Raw genomic sequence first — 22463 nt, 5'->3', positions numbered from 1 at the left:
ATGTTATCAATTAATAAAACTTGGCAAATTTGTTGTAAAGTATTATAGTCGAAGTTTACAAATTGGTGTTTACCGGTTATTCCATCCGCGTCCTCCACGGCCCCTGTTATCATATCTGGGATTGGGGGGATACCTTGGCTTATAATAGGTACCCCGGTCGTTCCGGTTTCCACGGAAACCGCCGCCGCCCCTTCTTCGGAAACGTCTGTCTCCCGAATAACTACGGGACCTGGACCGTGACCTCGAGTAGAACGATCCGGATCTGGATCGGCTGCGGGACTGGTAACTACGGGATCTAGACCTGAAGAATTTTTTTTCTTAATCTTGATATGTGGTTATCTATGAAATTTGTAACTTTTTTTAAAAAAAAATTAACATTTTAAACGTGACGTTCATGGCGCCACTATGGTGTTGCTAGTTACGGGACAGTTAGTCGTTTTTACTTTAATGCAGTGTGATTTAAGTCAAGTGCCTTAAAATTGCATAAAACGAAAATGCCACAATCTTGCACCAATATTTCAAATCACATCAGAAAATAGTTTTTTGCGTGCCGAAAGAAACAAAGACACTTGGCTCCAGTTCGCATATCGATGAAATCAAATTCGTTTTGTTGTGAAAACTGTTTCAAACATACATACGTTATAAAATGACAAAGGAGAACGAAATATTAAGGCCAGGTGTAAACCCGCATATTTTTCACTGCCAAACAAGGACAAAACACCGCTCAAATCTCGAGCCTACAGAAAAAGAAACAATTTCAATAATAAACTCAGTCGCTGTGGAAGTAAAGAAAAGAAGAAACGAAGGTGATAAATACTGTGGACACGGAAAGAAGTGAAATAATCGATGCGTTGCAAAGTAAGCTTGATTTATGAAGTATATTTAAAATTGTATGTTCGTTGTACATGTTATTTAAATAATAATAAACATATTGATCGAAAATCACGACCATTCAAATACTCTAACCGACTCTACTATTGCAAGACAAAAGCGGACAAACGGTAAATTCATGAGAAAAAGTACACACGGCATACAGTAGCGTAATCTAAACCTTGTTCGCTGTAAGACCCTGATAATAAAATCTGCATAATATAATTTTCCGTTATTTTTACAACGTACACAACTAAGAACATCGTTTTCGCTCAATGAAAATTATTATAAACAAAGTCAACAACGTGTCAAATTCGTCACAATTGTATGATCTCGCTTTCACATATCCCGGACTATATAAATCATTTAACTAATTCATTACTTTACTTACTAATTCAATCATTTACCATACATGGCTAACACCGTGTATGGTAAACGATTGAATAAATCGATGATATCAAGTGTCAACTATAGCCTCAACCAGCTGGACAATGTGAGCACGCGAAAGCAGCACCACCATCGTAACGTCACTCGGTGACAAACCAATAAAAAACTGTTTTTTTTGTTTTCTTCGATTGTAGAAAAAAAATTTCTTAAAAAAAAATTCTTCACAGAAGCTTTACATTTTTCTATTATTTTTGACATTGCTGGAAGTATACTGATGGATCTGAGGTCATTTAAATTAACTGTCTCAGTATTTTTGGAAATAGGTTTGATAAAGCTTTTTTCCGAATACCTGGAAATACTCCCTCTAAATTGCACGTATGTATTATGTTACTTATTGGACCAATTATGTGTGGAAAGCACAATTGTCTGTCTTTTCCAGATATATTAGCTTCCCCAAAAGCATTTTTTTTTGTGACAGTGTCTTCAGTTATAAGTGTAAAGTTAAAGACCCTACATATATTCTGATGTAAATAAGAAGTATAAAAATTTACCTTCTCAATAGATGTAGTAGATTCACCAATCATATTTAATAAAAAATGTTCGTTAATTTCTTCAGGATTATTAAAATTGCAAGGAAGGTCGTGGCTATTATTTTTTGTTGGTAATTTTAACTTTTGAGCAAAGTGCCAGAAGTCTCTTCCTTTGATAATGTTGTTTTGGTTAAGTAAATAGGGTTTTCATAATATTGATAATGCCACGTTACATACCTGTAACTCCTAGAGCGACTACGTGACAAACTGCTGCTACGCGATCTGCTACCGCGCGATCGCGAACGACTGCGTCGCTTCGGAGATCGGCTCTCAGACCGCGGACGTCCGGGTGGTTCTGGTGGTCGACTCCCTGTAACATAAAATGTACGAATTAGACGCAGAAATGACGCGATTTCAATCAGATATTAATTAATTAAACGCATTATTGTTCACCCACCCGATGGCATGCCCTCCCTTCTTTTTTTCATCTCGGGCGGCGTCATCAGCCTGAAATTGCCGAACTTGTCGAGCACCACTTGTCCTTGAGGAATCTTCGGTCCGGGCGGCATGGGCGGCGCAGCTAATGGTTTTAAGGCCCGTTTGGGAGGCGGCGAGGGCGACGGACTGCGACGCTTCACTGGCGGTTCTTTGAGCGCCATCTGTTTGCGTACGCTCACGTTCTTATCGGTCGGGGGTAATGGAGGCAACGATGCCTTTTTAGAATGCTCGTCAAAGCTGCAAATTAGAAAATCATTTAACCATAACCGTAGGTCGAACGTGGTCGTGTAAAATTAACAAGGGCGACTGCGTCACGGACCTTCATAAAGGGCACTAACCACATTGGTCGAGTGGCGCGGATTCAACTAGAGCACAATAAAATATGAGCGCCACCTGCTTGCTGCGGATGTAAAAGATCCCGATGATAAGGGGCTGATAAAGTTTTTTCTTAAAATTTACCCAAGAATCAACCCCTGCATCTATTTATTTACACTCTGTATATGAATGCCCAGTTTCCAAGAAGTCAAGAAGTGAACTTAGAAATTGCCATTTAAAGTTCTGTAAGAGAGCTACGTCTTCAAGATTTTATAATACTTAAAACCTTGCAGGTCATGCAAAATCTATAGACTTACCTATTTCGGGAACGGCCGGTTTTCTCTTGCGGCAACTCTGGCGGCCAATCGGGAGAAGGCGGTCGCTCCTGCTTCTTCTTGGGGCGGCCGGAAGTCGAGGGCGGCGCAGACGCGGGCGGCATACCGCCCGCCCCGATGTGCATCTTCCACTTGCCGGACGAGGCGGCTGCCGCCTCCGCCACCGCCTGCCGCGCTTTTTGTTCTCGCGTCGGTGACGGAGAATCGAGTCGCGAATGCTTCGGTGACTCGCTCAGGTCACTGGATGGGACACATAACGAAAAACTCAACTATGTTACATGGTCAATTTACAATTTAAAAGTATTATAAACAAACATTAAAAATAAATAAATAGATGGGGTTATTCACGAGATACGACACAAAATATTTTCGCTAAACTACAGGGTAAAAATTGAAAATTGGGAATATCAGAGGCGTCTCAGAAGTATCATTAAAAATTATTTTTATGACATACTGGGTGTCTCAAAGTGCGGAAATATATCAAAGTTGTTTTTTTTTTAAACAGAACATCCTGTATATTCAAATTACGAGACAGTTTTACCACTAACCAAAACTTTATTTTTACGACACGTATTTCGCTAACGATGTTAGCATCTTCGGGAGAAGATTAAAACTGGTGGACTGTTTTGTCTCGGACACCCTGTATATTGGACAATCAGGATTTAGGAGTAATCCTCACTCTTGTGAATCTGCTTTTCAGTACGTGTGTAGAACTTGGCGAAAAACCATTAACTAAATAGTTATCAGTGTATTATAGGCAATACACTAGACCGTAATATTCATTATCGGTTCTTGGACCCTTGTTGTTCGTTATTTACATAAACGATATTTATATTGTTTCACAAAACTCTTTCGTCAATTTATTTGTAGATGATACAATAATTTGTAATACAGGTAAAAACTACAGGAAAGATACAAGTAGCCAGTAGTAGTAAGATTGCCAAGAAAGTTGTGTTTTTTCAGAGAATTTCTTGTCACAATGGAATAAAATGTTAGTCTACAATACAATTCTTTTACCACACTTTAATTGCTGTTTCTCATGCTCTTAGAAACATATAAACCAAATACAACTTCAACAAAATAAAGTAATGCAAATTGTTCTTAATTGCACTAAATATACACCTAATGCTTGAAATATTAAAATGGATTCCTGCCAAGCAGATTATCCATTTAACAAATTTAGAGAAAAGATCTTCAACAACATAATATAAGGTAAGGAAATGATTATCATATATAAATTTAGCGAATTGCATATATTATTCTTACATTTCACTTTACTTGATTAATAGTAGAATAACAAAAAAACATCAAACAATCCTTCAATTCAATACAAATGATTTAAGATTAATTTTTTTAGGCTATATAGTTAGTTACTTCCATAACCCCTCGTGTTAACCTAACAAACATGCAAAACTAATAAAACCGTCTAAACTAAAAATTATTTCTTCAACGCATCAAAAGTTATTAAAGCGCATTCGTGTAAAAATTGCTTTAACCTTATTAATTTTCGATGAAATGATAAATATTCATGCTACATGTAATCGGAATTTATCATTTTAATGCACTTAAATGATTACCAATTAACCCTAACCTACAACACACACACCCCGATTAAAACTATGCTTAGAAGTTGTTTAAAAACAGACATACCGTTTGCTTTGTTTTTCCAGTTCATAATAGGCGTTAAGTTTCGTTTCCAATTCCTCCAAATCCGGTAAACTTTCGATAAACCTGAAAAGCAACGCGGGCGTTAAATGTGTCAATCGACTACTTGTTATTGATGTATTAAACCAGCCGCGTGGCGATAAAACGTCGTTTTCTTTATCAGCGTGACTATACAATCGTACTCGAAATAATTGAATAAGTATACATAGATAAATTATTGCAGGTGAATATGACATTTTTATTACAAAATTTTAAGTACTTCATGCCCAAATTTACATTATTTTGGTAATATATACAGTTCCAATTAAAACGTTGTATTGAAATGCGATTTTTTCGAAAATTTAATTAGGTAATAGGGCTGATATTATAATATTAACAGGATTAAAGTCATTTGTAAAGTTGAATTCATTTTTTGAATTAATGCGCATAGATTACACACGGATTACGATCAAATATTACGGTCCCGACATTTGTGAAACAATTGTCATACAGATTTTATATACGGCGATAAAAAAAAATACAGTTATTATAATTAAAATGTGAACTTAAAGGAACATCTATTTATGACATTAGACAGTTAATGATTTTTTTATACCAATATTAACTCGAGTACGAGAAGTTCCAGCAATACAGGATCCAGCATTATTAGACGCTAATGATCTGGGGTTTTCTTAAGATAGATAAAGCATGTAAACAAATTAAAATACTATCAGATGGTAATTGACATGATATTAATCATAAAAAGTTGTATATAAAGTCGATATATTTGAAGAAAAAATGTCAGTCGATGGCAGTGGAAAACCCGCCACATACTTAGAAAAACGTAACATAAAAAGACTTGAAAACTTATTACGTGTAATACGTAGTTTCAAGTATGGAGGGAATGCGCTCAGGATCTTTGCAATAAAATATTATCCCTACAGAAAGTACACTTAGAATTGAAGGACAGTATAACAATCTTAATCTCAAAGTAGGAAATAAGCCTGTTCAGTTTCAAAGCTTCAAAAAAAAATTGGCAGAAAAAGTTACTAGCACTGGAATATGTGAGAAACAAGAAGGATTCACAATAGATCGACTATACAGTGTGTCAGCGGTTCAATTTCCGATTCTCCTTTACCCACATGTTGTACATACAATTTTATATACAATCATATAAATGGGGATCGCACTCTTTTGCGCCTTTTTCAAATTCACCAGTTCATATAATAAATTATATCAAATTTTGTCACTGTCAAATTCTGATTATAACTTTTATTACCTTACCATTTCAAATACATTAAATCTAAGTACGTTATTATACCCGGGAAATTCTCACATCGGGAATATGGTAATTTAATTGGCCCATTTTGAATCGACGGTAGTATTACAGTATTTACATAAAATATTTAGACTTTCTTGAAAATCACTTGGGAAATCTATTACATACTAGAAAATGCCCCCTTTAATGTAAAACGAAACATTTATTTTGGTCGGGTTGGTTCGTATAATTAGCCACCTAGATCGCCAGAGCTTAATCCTTTGGATTATTGGCTTTAAGGGTGGTTCAACTCACTGGTATATTCCACTAAAGTAAATCCAAGAGAAGCATTACTGAATCGGATAACAAACGCGGCACAAATTCTAAGAAATATGCCCGAATCTATCCACAGAGCGACCCGAACTATTCACCACATACCTGACATGGGCTTAGAAGTAAAGTGTGAAATTCTTGAAAATTATAAAACCTAGCTTATGTGTTTTTGAACAAAATTTTGCAAATTGAAATGCATATAATTTGGTTATATATTTGATTAATTTTGCTATAATAGAATCAGAAGCGTCATATTTTTTAAATCCAAATATCCCGAGAACGGTTGCTCATATCAACTTTATATCTTTATGACGTAAAAATGACGAGAAAAGGATTACTTAATTTGCTTAAAAAAGTAATACAGGGCCGTACCAAAAAGTTGTGTACGTTTAAAATAGTAAAAAAGACGTATCGGTGGCGCCAGATCAAGATCAGATTCGAACCCCCGGATATCAATTTCAACTCGAATGTTTTCATTATTATAAATTTAATAAAAAAAAAAAATTAAATAAAAATTGAGCACTCTGTATTTCGGAAACGAAAGCCTTGCGGACCCATATTTGTATAGACTTTTACGGTTATTTTTGGGTCCTTGGAAAGTGTTGGAATACCCAACTAGCATTTTTGGCAACAGCTACGTAATCGCGACTATAAAGAATACTTTATAAAGTTGTGGTTACTAGTCGCGGGAACCGTTTAGGCACCGTTCTGTTACCACTTTTTTACCAAAATTGGGAATGATTTTGCTGTAGCAAATACGTAATTCTATCGTCCCGGGAACTTCTTTTTAACGTCCCATAGTGGTTTTCGGGATGTCATAAAGTAGTAATTGTGCAGTGCTAGTTACTAAGAAGTTACTGAGACAATATTAGGCAAACATTTTGATTCTCTTTCTTTGTCAACACAAATAATTTTATATGTCCGTCTTTATTCTAAGTGATGGCGTTGTATCGGGGTTAATCTACTTCATATTGTATTTAATATAGCTGATCGCTTACCGGAGTGGAAAAATGTAAACGAAGCAAATTTTACTGTTAAACATAGGCAATATAGGATGAAAATAAAGAACGCCTCATTAAAATAATGACTTAACAAAAAATATACCAAGTCTAAATATTTAAATTTAATTTTTTAAAGAAGGTAGATAATTTTTTTCACTCCTCTTTACTCCTATGAATATAAAAAGTCTATAATTTAATAAAAATTGCATAAAATGTAAAAGTATTCCGATTTTAGCAAATTTATAAAATCGTGCAATACCTTTTCACAAAATGGAGTCAAATAATTTAAAAAAATATGGCGAATTGTTGTTAGTTACCAAGAAGTTTCTTTTATTACTTCAAAGTAAAAATGACTTAGGAATAAGTAAATTATTTTTAAAAAAATGCTACTATAAAGTATATTTTACTGCATAGTAGAAATAATTACTTAAAGGTAATTTGCTTTAATAGCCAAGGTGGTAAATATAACTTTAAAGAAGAAATAAGGGTAACTATTTCGGTCTTGTTACTGATAATATTACTTCAAAGTGTATTACTGCGTGGTAATATTTTGATGTTCCTATGTAGTCGCAAGAACTTGAAATTTAACTTTGTAATCGCGCTTACTTAAAAGTTCCCATTTAATCGTCCCACCGACCAATATTTTCTACTTTATAGTAACGACGTTGTAAAGGTAATTAGGTCAGGTCGCTAAGCGGTATGCATATTTACACATCCTCCTAGGCTATGGCTGAAATCAATGAGGATGTGTAGTAACCGTTCCACTACAGATGCTCCCAGATTTCGGCACCGCACTTTTCGCGATGTTAGTTGCTGCTATTTTAAAAATGTTAACATGTTTGTGATGATTTAAACAGCAAGAAAATAAGATAGGCATTAGATTTGAGACTTACGAGATTGATATATTATATTTAGGATTTTTTAATTAATTTTGTACATATTATTATATGATTCGAGCATCATCATTGGGTTCTCGCAAACCGTAAGAGAGGGGTAAATTATGGCAAAGTTGCGCAATTTAATGCTTATTAAAATTCCGTTTAAAAAATTTGAAAAATCCGGATACGTTCAGAAAAATCCGGAAAAAAAACAACATTTGTAAAAATCTTACCACTTAACCACCCTGTATTTAAATTTTAAAGAAAAATAAACTTTTTGAAATGAAATAATTGCCCTGTATGATGTGCAATTAAAAGAAAAGCAATACATATGTGATTTAAACAAAATCTTATTCGTTAATAAACCACAATTTAATTATAAAATACGTGATAATTTTCACGGTATATCATACAATATACAGAGCGATTATTTTACGTCTTCTTAAAAAATTTCATTTAAATCACCCTTTAGGATATGTTGCAGCAAATAATAACGCTAACGTCTAAGTTATAGCTTGGATATTTCATAACCTATTTTTTTTAAAATTGTCTTGTTAGCTTAATTATTAAAATAGACATATTCATAATTATAATGTAATATAGCAGCTATTTAAATAAAAACATTTTTACGTTGAATCTTGTGGAAAAAGTCTAAATAATGGAATACTTTTTTGGCGAAGTGTATTCCTCATCCTCAAAATCCCCTATGTACCAATTTCGAACAAAATTAAAAAAGCACCAAAGGGCCCTAATCTTACTACCCTTATCGTTACAACGATTATGTATTTTTTATTCAGAAAACAAAAATTAAAACCAAATTATTTTAAAGGACATACATATATGATACATATATGATAAACGTACGAGTGTGCCTTTTCCCTAAAAAAATGTAGGTACGTATACTCCTTATTTATACAAAATTATTAATAAAAACCCTTATTATATATCTTTATGAATCAGTTTTATTTTTGTTTTGGATTTTCTTGCTGTTTAAATCATCGGAAACACGTTAAAATTTTAAAAATAGCAGCAAATAACATCGCGAAAAGCGCGGTGCCGAAACCTGGGAGCATCCGTAGTTGAACGGTCACTACACATCCTCATTGATTTTAGCACCCCGGTGCCGTAGCCTAGGAGGATGTGTAAATATGCAAGCGGTATTAGCTACCATCAGAGTTACCGCAAAGTAATAATTACTATATAGTCAAGTATTAAGTTAATATTACGTATTTCTTACTACTATTTTTTACTTGGCAGTTATTTAAACTTATAAGATATTTTTTTGGTACCAGTTACCGATTTATTACTTGAATAAAGTAATATAGTCAAACAATGTTGTAGCCGTAACTAAAATTGCTAGTTGGGTAGGACATTTCCTCATGAATCACCTACAAATTTAAGTAGTGTAACTATTAACGCATGTTGTAGTTAATTTCACTTGCCGAATTTGCTGGTATTAATAACAGAGAAAATAGAAAAAAGTAATTTTTTATGTATCTATGATGATTTGTTTCTGAATTTTGAATTGAAACGTTGATACCAACTCCTTTAAGGTGAACTGTGAAGAGGTTTGACATGAATATACCAACAACCGCACCTCAATGAAACTGAATACATAACGAATCTCTAGTTTTGTTAAAGTAATTTTTAAATCAATATAAAAATAAACTTTGCAATTGAAATCCTTTGGTTTACCAATTGATTCACTGCTTGACAAATATTGATATTTCAAGTACAGAAAGTGATGTGAACAAAGCAGTCTGTTTAATTTTTTCAGATGTACTGAAGTAGTTGCCAAAAGTTCCAGGAGTTCTCTCACTGCTTAGTGTATTCTACAACATACACATGGAATTTTCAGAAATATTATTATCTTTAAGCAGATAGTTTCAATTTACTGTTCGCTGCAAATAACTCCCTTGTTTGGTTCATAAAAAAATAAAAATATATTAAGAAAAGACATCAGGTAACCATAATTTAAAAAACTTCCTTTAACATTATTACCTGCTATCTGCAAATGCCCGAAATATATCACAATCTATGAATTAGGTATTGTATGGAAGTTTGGTAAAAATGTAATCTTTCCCACTCTACAAACAAAAAATTATGTACTTCATCTTTTTTCAAAACAATTTTGTCTGCATTATCATCTAGAAAGAAACACATTAAGCAACGAGGCGCAATAAATATATACGTACCTCTTGGATACGCCGGACTTTTGCAAAAAATATTCCTCCTCCTCGGACCCGACGCTGTGCTTCTTCTTCTTTTCCTTACTCAGTTCCTTCTTAATGGCGTCCCTCAACTTTTTGTGATCGTCTAGATCCAAATCGATTCCCTTGCGCTTAATTTTCTCTTTCTCTTTTTTCTTCTTTTTTTTGCTCTCTTTTTTAGCCTTCTTATCCTTTTTCTTTTTCTTCTTTTTGTCGTCTACACCTCCTTTACCCTTTTTCCATTTGGAACTTTCTTCTAGAAACTTCCGTACCTGAACAGAAAATTCAAGTTTCAGTGTTCACACTAGTTTTTTTTCTTTAAATTACCAGATTTACTATTCTATCATTTTGCATAGTTTAACTGCATAAAACTAGTTTAGAAAATTGAATTAAAACAAGCTAACAATTATCTGACTTCTCAATTGTTTACTTCAAAACTGACAGATAACGATTTAACCACAGAATATAGAAAACACGAAATACGTTCAGAAATTTTTCTATTTTATTTAGGGCCAAATTACGGACCAGCTGGTAAAGGTCCTGTGTGTTATCAGGCACATAAATTCTATCCTCTCGGTAAACCTACCAATAGCTGTAGGAGGAATTATGAACCAAATTTTAACCTGTTGTTAAGTAGCAGAAGGTTTACAGTTTGGCAACAACATAATTGTTGTGGCCGGTACAATAATCTTAAACATGTTAACTGCCAGTCCCAATTAGAAAAAAAAATTACCGGGTCCTACGGGCCACGTAACTTTTTTATTAAAAACAGTGTCTGTGTGCATCAAAACGAACGCATGTGTAAAAATTTATGTAATTTTTGCTTTTTTTAGTTTAAAAAAGCTGTGTTCAAATATGGTACACATGGCATCTGATTGTACAGGTTTAATTTTTTGATGTCGTGTGCCATATGTACCTTATCTAGACACGTACAACGTCAATGTTGATTCGCCTGGAGAGATTGCAGCAGTTGTACGGTTTTCACTCGAAGCGCAAATACCACGTGCATTTTATGTTGGTTGCCTTCTTCAGTCATTCTTTCTATAAAAATCGGTGTAAAAACATGTTGTTTTGTGGGCTATAATTTGGAGGAGCAATGGCGGCAAAGAAAATAATTATTTCTGATACTGAGATGCAACAAGCAGTGGAGGCTGCAGCGGAAGAAATAGAGATTTATAGAGACCTCGACATGAGTGACGAGTTTTCAAATATCTCAGATTCTGATTTGGATCCGACATATTTGGCCGACGAGATATCTTCAAGCAGTTCTGAAGAAGACCGCCTTAAAAAGAAAAAGACGAAGTATGTACGTCAGTTAGGTACGTAGGAGGTTTGGCAATTCCATTTTTTATACATAGTTTATTTTCTAAAATGTTATTAGAAAAAAACATTGTTGTAAAAAGTTTCAATATACTAACTCGCGTACGAAACTAAGTGGAATACTTATGTATATCAAATTTAACGTCTAAAATTTATATTTCCCCTTCCCAGTAATGATTATCTTCTTATACACTACCCTCCATTTTTTTAGATACTTCTGAGCCTTCAACATCTGCTCAGTTAGATATAGACGTAGATTCTTCAGGCAATGATGAAAGACCGGAGTGGAGACCAGCTTCAGGAAATTTTTCGACATTCACTCTACCAATGAATATTAGAATTTCACTAGCCTTGCAGACCCAAATGCGCGGTAAGGATGAACTTCATTTTTTTGAATTACTTGTATCCAACGATGTTATTAATAAGATCGTTGTCGAAACAAATAGATACGCGGAACAGCAAATTATTCTTGCCATAACGAATAAAAATATTGGCCAATATTCTCACCTAAATGCATGAGTGGATACTAATTATAACGAAATACCAACATTTATTGCTATTTTAATTTGGATGGGACTGGATAAAAAACCATCACTAAAAGGTTATTGGCACAAACATCCATTATATAAAAACGAAATATCAAAATATTTGCCGCGGAATAGATTTGATTTGCTTTTACGTATGTTTCATTTGGCAAATAATGAAGATTGTCCTCCCAATGACCGGCTTCATAAAATTCAATGCCTTGCTGAACAAGAATGCTTCTTTCTGCATTATTCCAGAAGAGTCTCTTTGCATCGATGAAACCATGAAACCTTTCCGAGGTAAATTATCCTTTCGACAGTATATAAAAGGAAAACGACATAAGTTCGGCATTAAAGTTTATAAAGTATGTCTAGATGGAGGATTTACTTACAGCCTGAAAGTATATTGTGGTAAAGAAAAAATAAATAGACAATCGGTTGCGGAATCTATTGTTATGGAAATGTTGCAACCATTGCTTGGTAGTGACCGGACCCTTTTTGCAGACAATTGGTACACCTCTATTCCTCTTGCGGAAAACTTGCAAAATAGATCAACTCATCTAGTTGGAACGATTCGTAAAAACAGAAGAAACCTACCAAAGTCTGTAGTTGATGCAAAATTAAAAAAAGGGGAAATTGTTGCAAAACAAAATAAAAATAAAGTTGTTGTTATGAAGTGGCATGACAAGAGGGACGTGCTCTTCTTATCCACAAAACATACAGATGAACTAAAGGAAGTACACCATAGAGAGGGTCCTAGGCTCAAACCTTCTGCAATAATCGACTATAATAAGGCCAAATCATTTGTTGATATGTCAGACCAAATGTCAGCTTATTCAAATTCTCTTATAGAAAGTCAATTAAATGGTACAGAAAATTGGCCTTTGAATTTATCACAGGTACCTCAGTCGTAAATGCCTTAAATCTGTACAATAAAATTAACGAGAAAAAAATTTCAATAACGACTTTCAAGGAAAATCTTGCCATGCAACTTTTGGAAACGGCAGTACCGCCAATCCCAATGAATCCCTCAAAAGAGCACAAAGTTTCCGAAAAGACAGATAACGAGAAAAAGTTAAAAAGAGGCAGGTGCAGATATTGCTACGAAAAAAACTCACAAGAACAGGGGCGTAATAATTATGCTGTAAAAAATACCAAAAGAGTTTCCTACGTATGTCTAGGTTGTGACAAATATTTTTATTTGTATGGACTGTGTTTTCCAATAACATGTTTTAAAAAATATAAAATAATCTTTTCATTTTGAAGTATTTTGTTTTTAAAATTAGTTTGTTTGTTTTATAATTATAAATAACAATTTTACATAGTAAATGACTGCCCATTGAAAAAATAAACGTATCATTTAAAAACGTCAATATTTTGTGTCATATTATTTCGGAAAACAAAAATATTCCCGAGCCATTCTCAAACAAACTATTTCCTACGCCAGACCAATCCATACATACATTTCAATCAACGCTTAATGTGGCCGCCCCATGTACACATGGCTTGGAAGGTAAGAAGTTCTGTGTCCACTGGTGGTACACATGGCGCTGAATAAAAATTGACTGTGTCCATATATGGTACACATGGCAGTTAACGTGTTAAGAAAAAAAAAGAAAGATTAGGGTTATGAATATCCGGTCCTGAGAAAATAACCAAAAATAATGAAAGTGTTTGGTTTTTAATTTGTGATAATAGTTATAGGTACTTGTATACCTGTTTGGTGCCAAATCCGATATTCTTTCTGTTAGTACTAGTATTAATACGTATTTGCATTTTTGCTAATTGTTTCTAAGTATCCCACCAGATATTTTCTAGTGAATCACAGTACACAGCTTTTTAGAAACTGTATACTGTACAGTGAATTTGGTAGAATTTTAATAATTTTTTTTAGAGGATGTCTCAATAACCTGATAAAAAAAAGAGGTCGGTAAACTTTTCTGAACATGAAGTGATTTTGCTCTGTAATTTAGTAAGTCAATGTGCGGGTACAATTGAATCAAAAAAGAAGACTGATGCAATATCTTGGAAAGAAAAAAATTAGGCCTGGGAAAAATTGACAGCAGTTTAATGCAAAAAACCCTATGTCAGGGATGGTTCGAACCCTTAATAATCTTCGAACAAAGTATGAGGGTATAAAAAAAGGTCAAAGAAAAAAAGTATCCAAGCATAAACAGGAAATATTTAAAACTGCTGGCGGTAGTGCAACAATACCACCTATGAGGAAATAATTTATAATTTAATAACACTTGAGTGTTGAGGGACTGCCTTCAAGATATGATGATGATAGTAAGTGACAGAATATGGTGACTTAAATTTGACGTTCCTATATGGGATTTCTTAGATTTATGTTTTTTCTTTATTTCTTAGTCACATAACAGTGGCATAGCCAGCCAGTTATATTAAATAAAAAGAGATTTAACCAGATGAAAAATAACAAAATACTCATCCAGATTAAGAACAACATTTAGACTATTATACACAAACTTCTTACAAAACTATTCAAGCTCCAACTCTTTGAAAAATTTGATTTATAAATTTCCTGGTAAACCTTTTATACCCTGCCTTGTCCTGTTGCTAACTTATTCTACCAGTAAGCAATACTTATCCCACTGGTAACACAAACAAGAAGTTCATAATTCAATTTTTAATGTTACCTGCAGAAAAACTTTTCCAGACACTTTACCAGCCGGTCCATAATTGGGCCCTTAAAAAGTTAAAAAAACATTTACCATTACCTTCGCCTCATAATCGGAATCGTCTTTGGTCTCCAATAAAAATGCCTTAACTTTAGACTCGTAATCCAATTCGGCGACCGATTTCGTTTTCGCTTCGAGTCCTTCGAAAGCAAACTCGAAATTGGTGGCCGGCTTATTAAAGGTGAAACTGGCCGAGGCGGAATCGTGCGACTGGGCGTCCATCATCGCCATTCGCTTGCTAAGAGGACTTAGGGAGTTCTCGCGTTTATCACGTCTGAAAAATAATATCATTATGGATAAAACAATAATCTAAAGGAAACTGCGCAAAGTCTCGGTCTCAAAAGTATTTATTAATTCTAACAGTAGGTTACCCGTGTTTCGCTCATATTAAGAGCAGTATTAAAAACAAAGAAACTAAATACAATAACAACCTTAACGTTAGATAAAATTGGTACCTTAAAAATCGACTACAAACAGTACATGTTTTACGGTCACAATATACACACACATTAAATAAAATAAATTCTTAGGAATGTGATACGCCACAAGTTTGTAAAAAACCAGTCAGTAAAGCAGTTTAAACCATTGCGCTACCAAGTCCTTGGAGATATTTCTAGTAGAAGTGGAGTATGCCAAGCAATATTGTTAAAAATGAGTCCGGGTTCAAAATTAAAAACTAAAAACGTCGTTAACAGTCTAAAATTGGGCTTTTCTTGGCTTTGGTGATTTCAAATTTTTCCAATTTTCTGCTTTTTTGGCATTCATGCACGACTGGTACATTATCAGGAACAGTCAAATGTGTGGCCCGAGGACAATAAATGTGTAGCAAAGGCCGACTTGGTTTCAGTGGTATCAGTGTCTCTAAACTTATTCACCAGACTCAAATGTTCCTGTATTCTAGTGGAAATTCTCCTGCCTGACTGACCTACATACAGTAGTGGAAAAATGTAGAGCAACATTTAATAAGTTGCTAAAATAAAATATTAGATGATGACTTTTAGTATAAAATTTCTGTAGATAAAAACATATGGTTTGCCAATAAAAACTGTTAATTCTTATCTCGTTTTACCAAGGGACACAAAAAAGAATACTTCAGAGTGGAAAAAAGTAAAGCAACATTTTTGAAATATTTCTCAAATCATGCAAAATATTTTACTTAGTGTTAAACTGATAAGTTGACGGTATTTGGCTGCTTAAGATGCCTCGCGGTAAACATTTATCTGTCGATATTAAAAATAGAATTGTTGATTTATACAAAAGTGGTCAAAAGCAGATTGCTATTGCAAAGACATTTAGGATACATAGATCTATCGTGTCTCGTATAATTAAGCAGTTTCATATAGATAGCGATTTATCTGTTAAGAAAAAGTCAGGGAGACGTAGAAAAACCACTCCATATACCGATAAACAAATTATCAAAATTGCTAAAAATGAGCCTTTTCTGGGATCCAATAAGATGAAGCACCGCATATCCGAAGAGCTTGGAGTAAACGTGACTTCGAGGACGGTGAGAAATAGACTATTAGAGGCCAAGTTATTTGCCAGAAGACCTGCCAAAAAACCGCTGCTGTCAAAAAAAAAATAGACGTTCCCGTTGAAGTTTTGCCACAGCATAAAGAAACCAGCAGTCGCACTCCGCACGAAAATGTAAGCGAACTAATAGCATCCTTAGCCATGCCGCAGCCATGTACTCCGGATGCCGAGCTCACTGTTTATCGAACTGTGTTCATAGGTGTATCGCCTAGTTCAGCGCCGTATTTAGTGACTATTTTGATAGCGTTTTTACAAAGCGTAGCGTTTTTTATAAAAACTTTTGTGATTTTGATTAAAATTACTCTAAAGAATGGTCTCTTAAATTTATGGTACATACCTAATTAACTTCCTGCACGTATTTTTCTATATCGTCGTTGTTAGATGTAGAAATGCGATGTTTATTTTTGTTTAAATATTTTGTTAATGTATGAACTTTATTAATATTAAAAAATAAATATTTGTACTATGTAGGTATTTTTATTTTACAAAATAATAATATCTAAAAAAATGTTTAAGTCCGGCTCTAGCCAAGGCAAAAGTCGTGTGGACCGTAGCGCGTGTCAGCGGCATCCCTACCATAAGCAAATATGCCGCGCCTGCGTTAGTACACATGCACCAAACTCGCTTATTCAAGCCAATGTATTTTTATTGAAGTGCGACTGCTGGTTTCTTTATGTTGTGGTTTTGCCAAAACGCATCTACATTATATAGAGCATGATTGGAAAAAGGTAATCTGGAGCGATGAATCCAAGTTTTGTTTGTTCAAAAGTGATGGAATTGTGTATTTTAGACGCCCTGTCAATGAAAGACTCAACCCCAAGTATACCTGTCCAACAGTGAAACATGGTGGTGGAGCAGTAATGGTTTGGGGATGCTTTTCGGGCTATGGTATGGGCCCCCTGTATAAAATAGAAGGTATAATGGACCGGTTTCAATATAAGGACATATTAGAGAGCCAAATTATTCCATATGCTGATGATACTATGCCTTTAAGACATTTATTTCAATAGGACAACGATCCCAAGCATTCTTCTCGGTTCCTAAAAGCTTGGTTCAGATAGGAAAACATTAATGTAATGGAATGGGCTTCACAATCCCCTGATCTCAATCCAATTGAGAATCTGTGGAACATTTTAGATTCCAAAATCGGAGGAAAATCTTATAAAAATCAGCAAAAGTTGTTTGAAGCATTGAAGGAAGCATGGGTGAATATGGATCCAGGGATTATTTCTAAGCTAATAAGATCTATGCCAAAACGTTGTGAAGATGTAATTAAGAATAACGGGTACTTTACAAAATATTAACTTATGTTTTTTTTTATTTATTAGTAATGAAATAAAAACGAATATTAAAAAATGTTGCTTTACTTTTTTCCACCTAACAAATAATTTTTTAATACAAAAATACTAAGGACAAGGAAACATGTTTTTTTTTTTCTTAATATTAAATTGCTTGTGTAATAATAAATTACTGGAATTAATTTAACTTCTGGTTTACATTCACTGCTTGAAAAAATAAAGTATTTTCAAATGTTGCTCTACTTTTTTCCACTACTGTAAATAGCGGGACAATCGGCACAACAATAAGGCAATAATATTTTTTCACTTTGAAATGGCGAGGTAATTTGCTATAATAACAAAACATTGGAACTAATTCAAAAATAGGTAGTTTTCTCATTAGCTTTATCACAAGGAAACGAACTGATTTAATTAAATTCTGTTTAGGATATTTGTTTTCACTAGTCTTGGAATTATCTGAAATAGTTTTTGGCATAATGGAAATTATTTATTTAATATTCCATGTGCCTAGTCAGTTTATAAATATTTTATAAAAGGACCTTACTGATTTACACCCATTAGACTTTTGACACAAGTTTAATGGCATCATGTTCATCAGATCTTAACCTTTACCTTTTTGCAAAGAAAACTCTAGGCTGTCATGGTTTATGAGTAAATTGTAAAAAAACATTGCACACAACAATTTCAAGACCTCAAAAAATACCCAACTAACTTATTATTTACAAGACACTATATTTGCGCTCTGCTTACTTTTTAAAATATTTTATTTATAAGATATAGTCATTTCATCTAAAACAGTTTTAAAAAGGAAAGAAAGTGTCGCAGGTTTAGGACTATTATTTACAAGACACTATATTTGCGCTCTGCTTACTTTTTAAAATATTTTATTTATAAGATATAGTCATTTCATCTAAAACAGTTTTAAAAAGGAAAGAAAGTGTCGCAGGTTTAGGACTTCAAATAAAACTGATTTTATTTCAGAAGAAATTCCGATATTTCGGCCGTTATTTAAGCCATCTTCAGGGCTATTTCTGGTTGAAAAATCAGCCTATGTTTAGTGATAAAATAAGCAAGCATTCAACGTCGCCGTTGAGTGTTTTTACGAACTTGTTTATTTTGTCCCTTAAATTATGATTAACCTAAACCTGCGACACTTTCTTTCTATTCCACACTAAAGACGTTAAAATTTATTAATAATTATTAATAGTCTTGAAAAAATAATAAAAAAAGCCATGGCAGTTTAAAGTTTGGAGACAATGGATTTTAGAGGATATAATAAAATTTTACCAACAATAATAACTTCCAACAGTGACTGTGTACAAGTAGATAAATAGGGACAATAATAAAATGTAAGAGGCGATTTGAATAACAAAAAAAACACACTTTATAAAAATAGCTCCTCGCATTGTCACAATAATAAATTTGAATAATTCGATTAAGTAAGATGAGAATTAACCACAAGATTTATTAATTTAAAATTGGCAAAAAACACAATGTACTTATTATTTATGCAATAATTACCTGTTTTTATTCTTCTTGCGTTTCTTAAAATCTGAGTCTCCACTAGACGAGCTGGAATCACTACTGCTACTCGACGAGCTACTTGAACTATCACCACTACCGGACGAGCTTGAGCTCGAACTGGAACTCGAGTGTCGCTTTTTCTTTAATTTTTTCTTCTCTTTCTTCTTCTTTTTCTTCTCTTTTTTCTCGTCTTCCTCATTTTTTAACAGTTGTTTTAAGGCATCGTTCACGTCCGTTGCCGGCTTCGCCAACGACAGATTTGGCAATAATAATTCGCCGGGTTCTATTAGGTTTTTCGCGCTTTGCCTATCTTTGTTCTTTAAAAATTCAAGCGAGTTCTAAAAAAAAAAAAGAGCAAAAAATCAAAACAGAAAAAAAAAATTTGTAAGAAATTTAAGCACTAGTGCAAAAAGTAAGTTGCGTTCAGTTGTAGTGCGTTAAAGAGATATTTATATTTGCGGAGTATCAGTCCGCAGCGACTAGCGGCGTGTCGAAAATCGTTTTTAGTAAATAATTATTTTATTGCTAAAAGGTATGTAAATATTACCTATTTTCGATCTATTTACTTTTGTTTAACCTTTAGAATGGCTTTGTATGAAAAGGAGCAAGACAGACTACAAAAATTAATGCAGGAATGTTTGGAAAATGACTTTGAAGAAGAATTGCCTCTGGATGAATCTGATGATAAAGAAGAACGCGTCGTCGAAACAGAGGTTTATGATCCTGATAGTGAACAGAATATTTCGGATACTGAAATTGAAGTAAATGAATACAATGAAGGTCCCTTTTTTATAGGCAAAGACAAGACCACAAAGTGGCGAAAGCATTGTCCTTCAAAAGCTGTCCGAACACCGGCCGAAAATTTGGTTACGCATTTGCCTGGTCCCAAAGAAGATTTAAAAAATCAAAAATCTCCAATAAAAATATGGCAGCACTTTTTTTCTGAAGAGATAGTAAATACCATTGTCCAGTATACAAACCAGCATATTGAATCCGTCCGTGGCAATTATTCACGCGAAAGAGATGCTAAACCCACAGATTCTGTTGAATTGCTTGCTTTGATAGGTCTCCTTTATTTAGGTGGATTGTTAATTATTCAATCATTTAATGCTGAAGATTTGTGGAAAACCGATGGCACTAGTGTTGAAATTTTTAGGCTTACAATGTCATTACAAAGATTTCGCTTTTTATTAAGACATTTACGTTTTGACGATATGGAGACACGTGAAACTCGTAGAGCCATAAACAAGTTGGCGCCAATAAGGGCTGTTTTTGATAACTTCGTGCAAACATGTAAATCTGGATTTACTCCATTTCACTGTTACTCTGGATGAAAAACTAGAAGCCTTTCGCGGTCGGTGCAGTTTTCTCCAATACATACCAAGCAAACCGAATAAATATGGACTAAAAGTGTTCGCTATGTGTGACTCAAAGGTGTTTTATACATGTAATATGGAAGTTTATGTGGGTAAACAACCTGAAGGCCCTTTTCAAGCTAGCAACTCTCCAGATGCTGTTGTCCAAAGATTGTGTGAAACAATTAGAGGTACTGGTAGGAATATAACAAGTGATAACTGGTTTACCAGTTACAGCCTTATAGAGAATTTAAAGCAAAATTTTAGACTAACTTTAATAGGAACAGTAAGAAAAATAAAAGAGAACTTCCGATCGAATTTTCACAACCCATAAATCGTCGAGAAAAATCATCAATGTTTGGATTTAATGAAACCTATACACTTGTATCCTATATACCCAAGAGGAGTAAAAATGTTTTGCTAATGTCCAGGTATCCTATATACCCAAGAGGAGTAAAAATGTTTTGCTAATGTCCAGTTTACACAAGGATGATGTACATACAAAAATAAAGCGTAAAGAATTTTTACGTCAACTTTCATTCAAGCTTATTGAAGCTCAACTTAAAGCTCGTATAGAGCTTCCAAATATATCAAACCAAACTTAGAATCCACGAGATCCTTGGAACAGAGAATTCAGAAAATCCAGTTGAAAAAGTATCAAATCGACGCGGACGTTGTATTTTATGCGACAGAAAAAAAAAATCGTCCTACCCGATATTTTTGCAAAAAATGCAATGCAGCTGTATGCTTAGAGCCTGCTATCACCACATGTCCAGATTGCTTTGAAACAGCTGAGTGGGAAAATTGACCTTTTAGTTTTAGGTTTTTTTAATCTCGTTTTTTTTTTCTCTTGTATTGCCAATTATGTTAAAATAAAAAACAAACAGTTGAAATAAATGTTACTAATGTTAAAATGTATTTTTTATTCAAACCAAAAATATTTTTAGTTATTATTTTAAAAGAAATGATCTTTTTAGCTACAAGTGGTTGCTGCGGACTCTGAGTCCGCAGTAAAGTATGATTGTTATCATAAGATTCCAGGGTAAAATCCACACAATGTATACCATTTTGTTTTATAGCAAGTGATTGTATATTTTGAATGTATTGAAAGAGCACTCTTGGAGATGCATAGGCATTCTTGGGTAATGTAATTAGAATTAAATCTTGTTGTATGTGCTTTCGTATAAGACTCATTACCCTTCCTGTACTTCTTACGCATCAAAAGTGGCTTACAGTGACTGGATACTAGATCTCAGATGTGACTCAAATAATGCAAAATCAACAGACAACAGTTTTGTTGTCCATTAAATACCTTAGATTAACAATGGACTGTCCCTTGAGGTGGGAAAAAATATATACAATACTTAATGGAAAAAATAAGACATTTGGTTACCACCTTTTATTTACATTTTACAAACATAAAGCATCGATAATTTGAAATGTTAATTTTCCTTTGAGCTCTGTGTACAACATACAATTGAAGTTTTGAATTATTCAATTCAGTTTATTGATATCAGGATCACATAAGTCAGATCGGATAAAATATAAAATACTTAGTTAAACTTAACTCTATACTTGATATAGAGTTAAGTTTTAAGTTTAGAATTATTGAGGAGCTTAAAATCTCTTAAAAGACAAGGAGCAAAAAATTGAAATTTGGCACGCATGTCTAACTTGTTAAACAAAATAATAGTCATTAAAAAAATAGGGTTGTCGTTTAAAAAAATAATCTATGACACATTTGTATGTGTATCTCACATTTCACATTTGAGACAACTTGTATAAAAATTTTTTCCTTTAAAATAAAGGCAATTTAAAATACTAATAACTATTACGTTACGATATTCTTTACAAATTTCATAGTCAACTTAATTAAAATGTTTTAAGAATCTTTTTTTCCTCAATATATCCCTGTGTTTTATAGAGTTGATAAATACCAGTTAATATAGTT

At 33.6% G+C, this 22463-nt stretch overlaps 2 protein-coding genes and 1 long non-coding RNA gene across 5 annotated transcripts in view; all 3 read right to left on the bottom strand.

Moving 5' to 3' along the window:
* Nucleotides 1–22463, bottom strand: part of LOC126744990 (nuclear autoantigenic sperm protein-like) — a 129048-nt gene that overhangs the window by 43799 nt on the left and 62786 nt on the right. The gene's annotated exons all lie outside the window — the stretch shown is intronic.
* LOC126744996 (uncharacterized) overlaps nt 1–22463 on the bottom strand; it is a 431319-nt gene that overhangs the window by 351514 nt on the left and 57342 nt on the right. The window lies entirely within an intron of this gene.
* The window catches only part of LOC126744988 (tetratricopeptide repeat protein 14 homolog), a 41541-nt gene that overhangs the window by 1589 nt on the left and 17489 nt on the right, over nt 1–22463 (bottom strand). For 2 of the 3 annotated variants that reach the window (XM_050452618.1, XM_050452620.1), the window contains 8 exons: nt 19155–19495; nt 14836–15076; nt 10245–10531; nt 4586–4666; nt 2918–3175; nt 2245–2522; nt 2025–2157; nt 74–301 (listed from right to left, as the gene is read on the bottom strand). In XM_050452618.1, the coding sequence (XP_050308575.1) occupies nt 74–301; nt 2025–2157; nt 2245–2522; nt 2918–3175; nt 4586–4666; nt 10245–10531; nt 14836–15076; nt 19155–19495 (1847 nt within the window). The remainder of the gene's footprint in view (nt 1–73; nt 302–2024; nt 2158–2244; nt 2523–2917; nt 3176–4585; nt 4667–10244; nt 10532–14835; nt 15077–19154; nt 19496–22463) is intronic. The other variant, XM_050452619.1, reaches the window with a different exon arrangement.

The sequence above is a fragment of the Anthonomus grandis genome, chromosome 15 (assembly GCF_022605725.1).
Source record: "Anthonomus grandis grandis chromosome 15, icAntGran1.3, whole genome shotgun sequence".
NCBI lineage: Eukaryota > Metazoa > Arthropoda > Insecta > Coleoptera > Curculionidae > Anthonomus > Anthonomus grandis.
The sequence above is the reverse complement of the archived record's forward strand: the minus strand, read 5'-3'. Positions and strand labels throughout refer to the sequence as shown.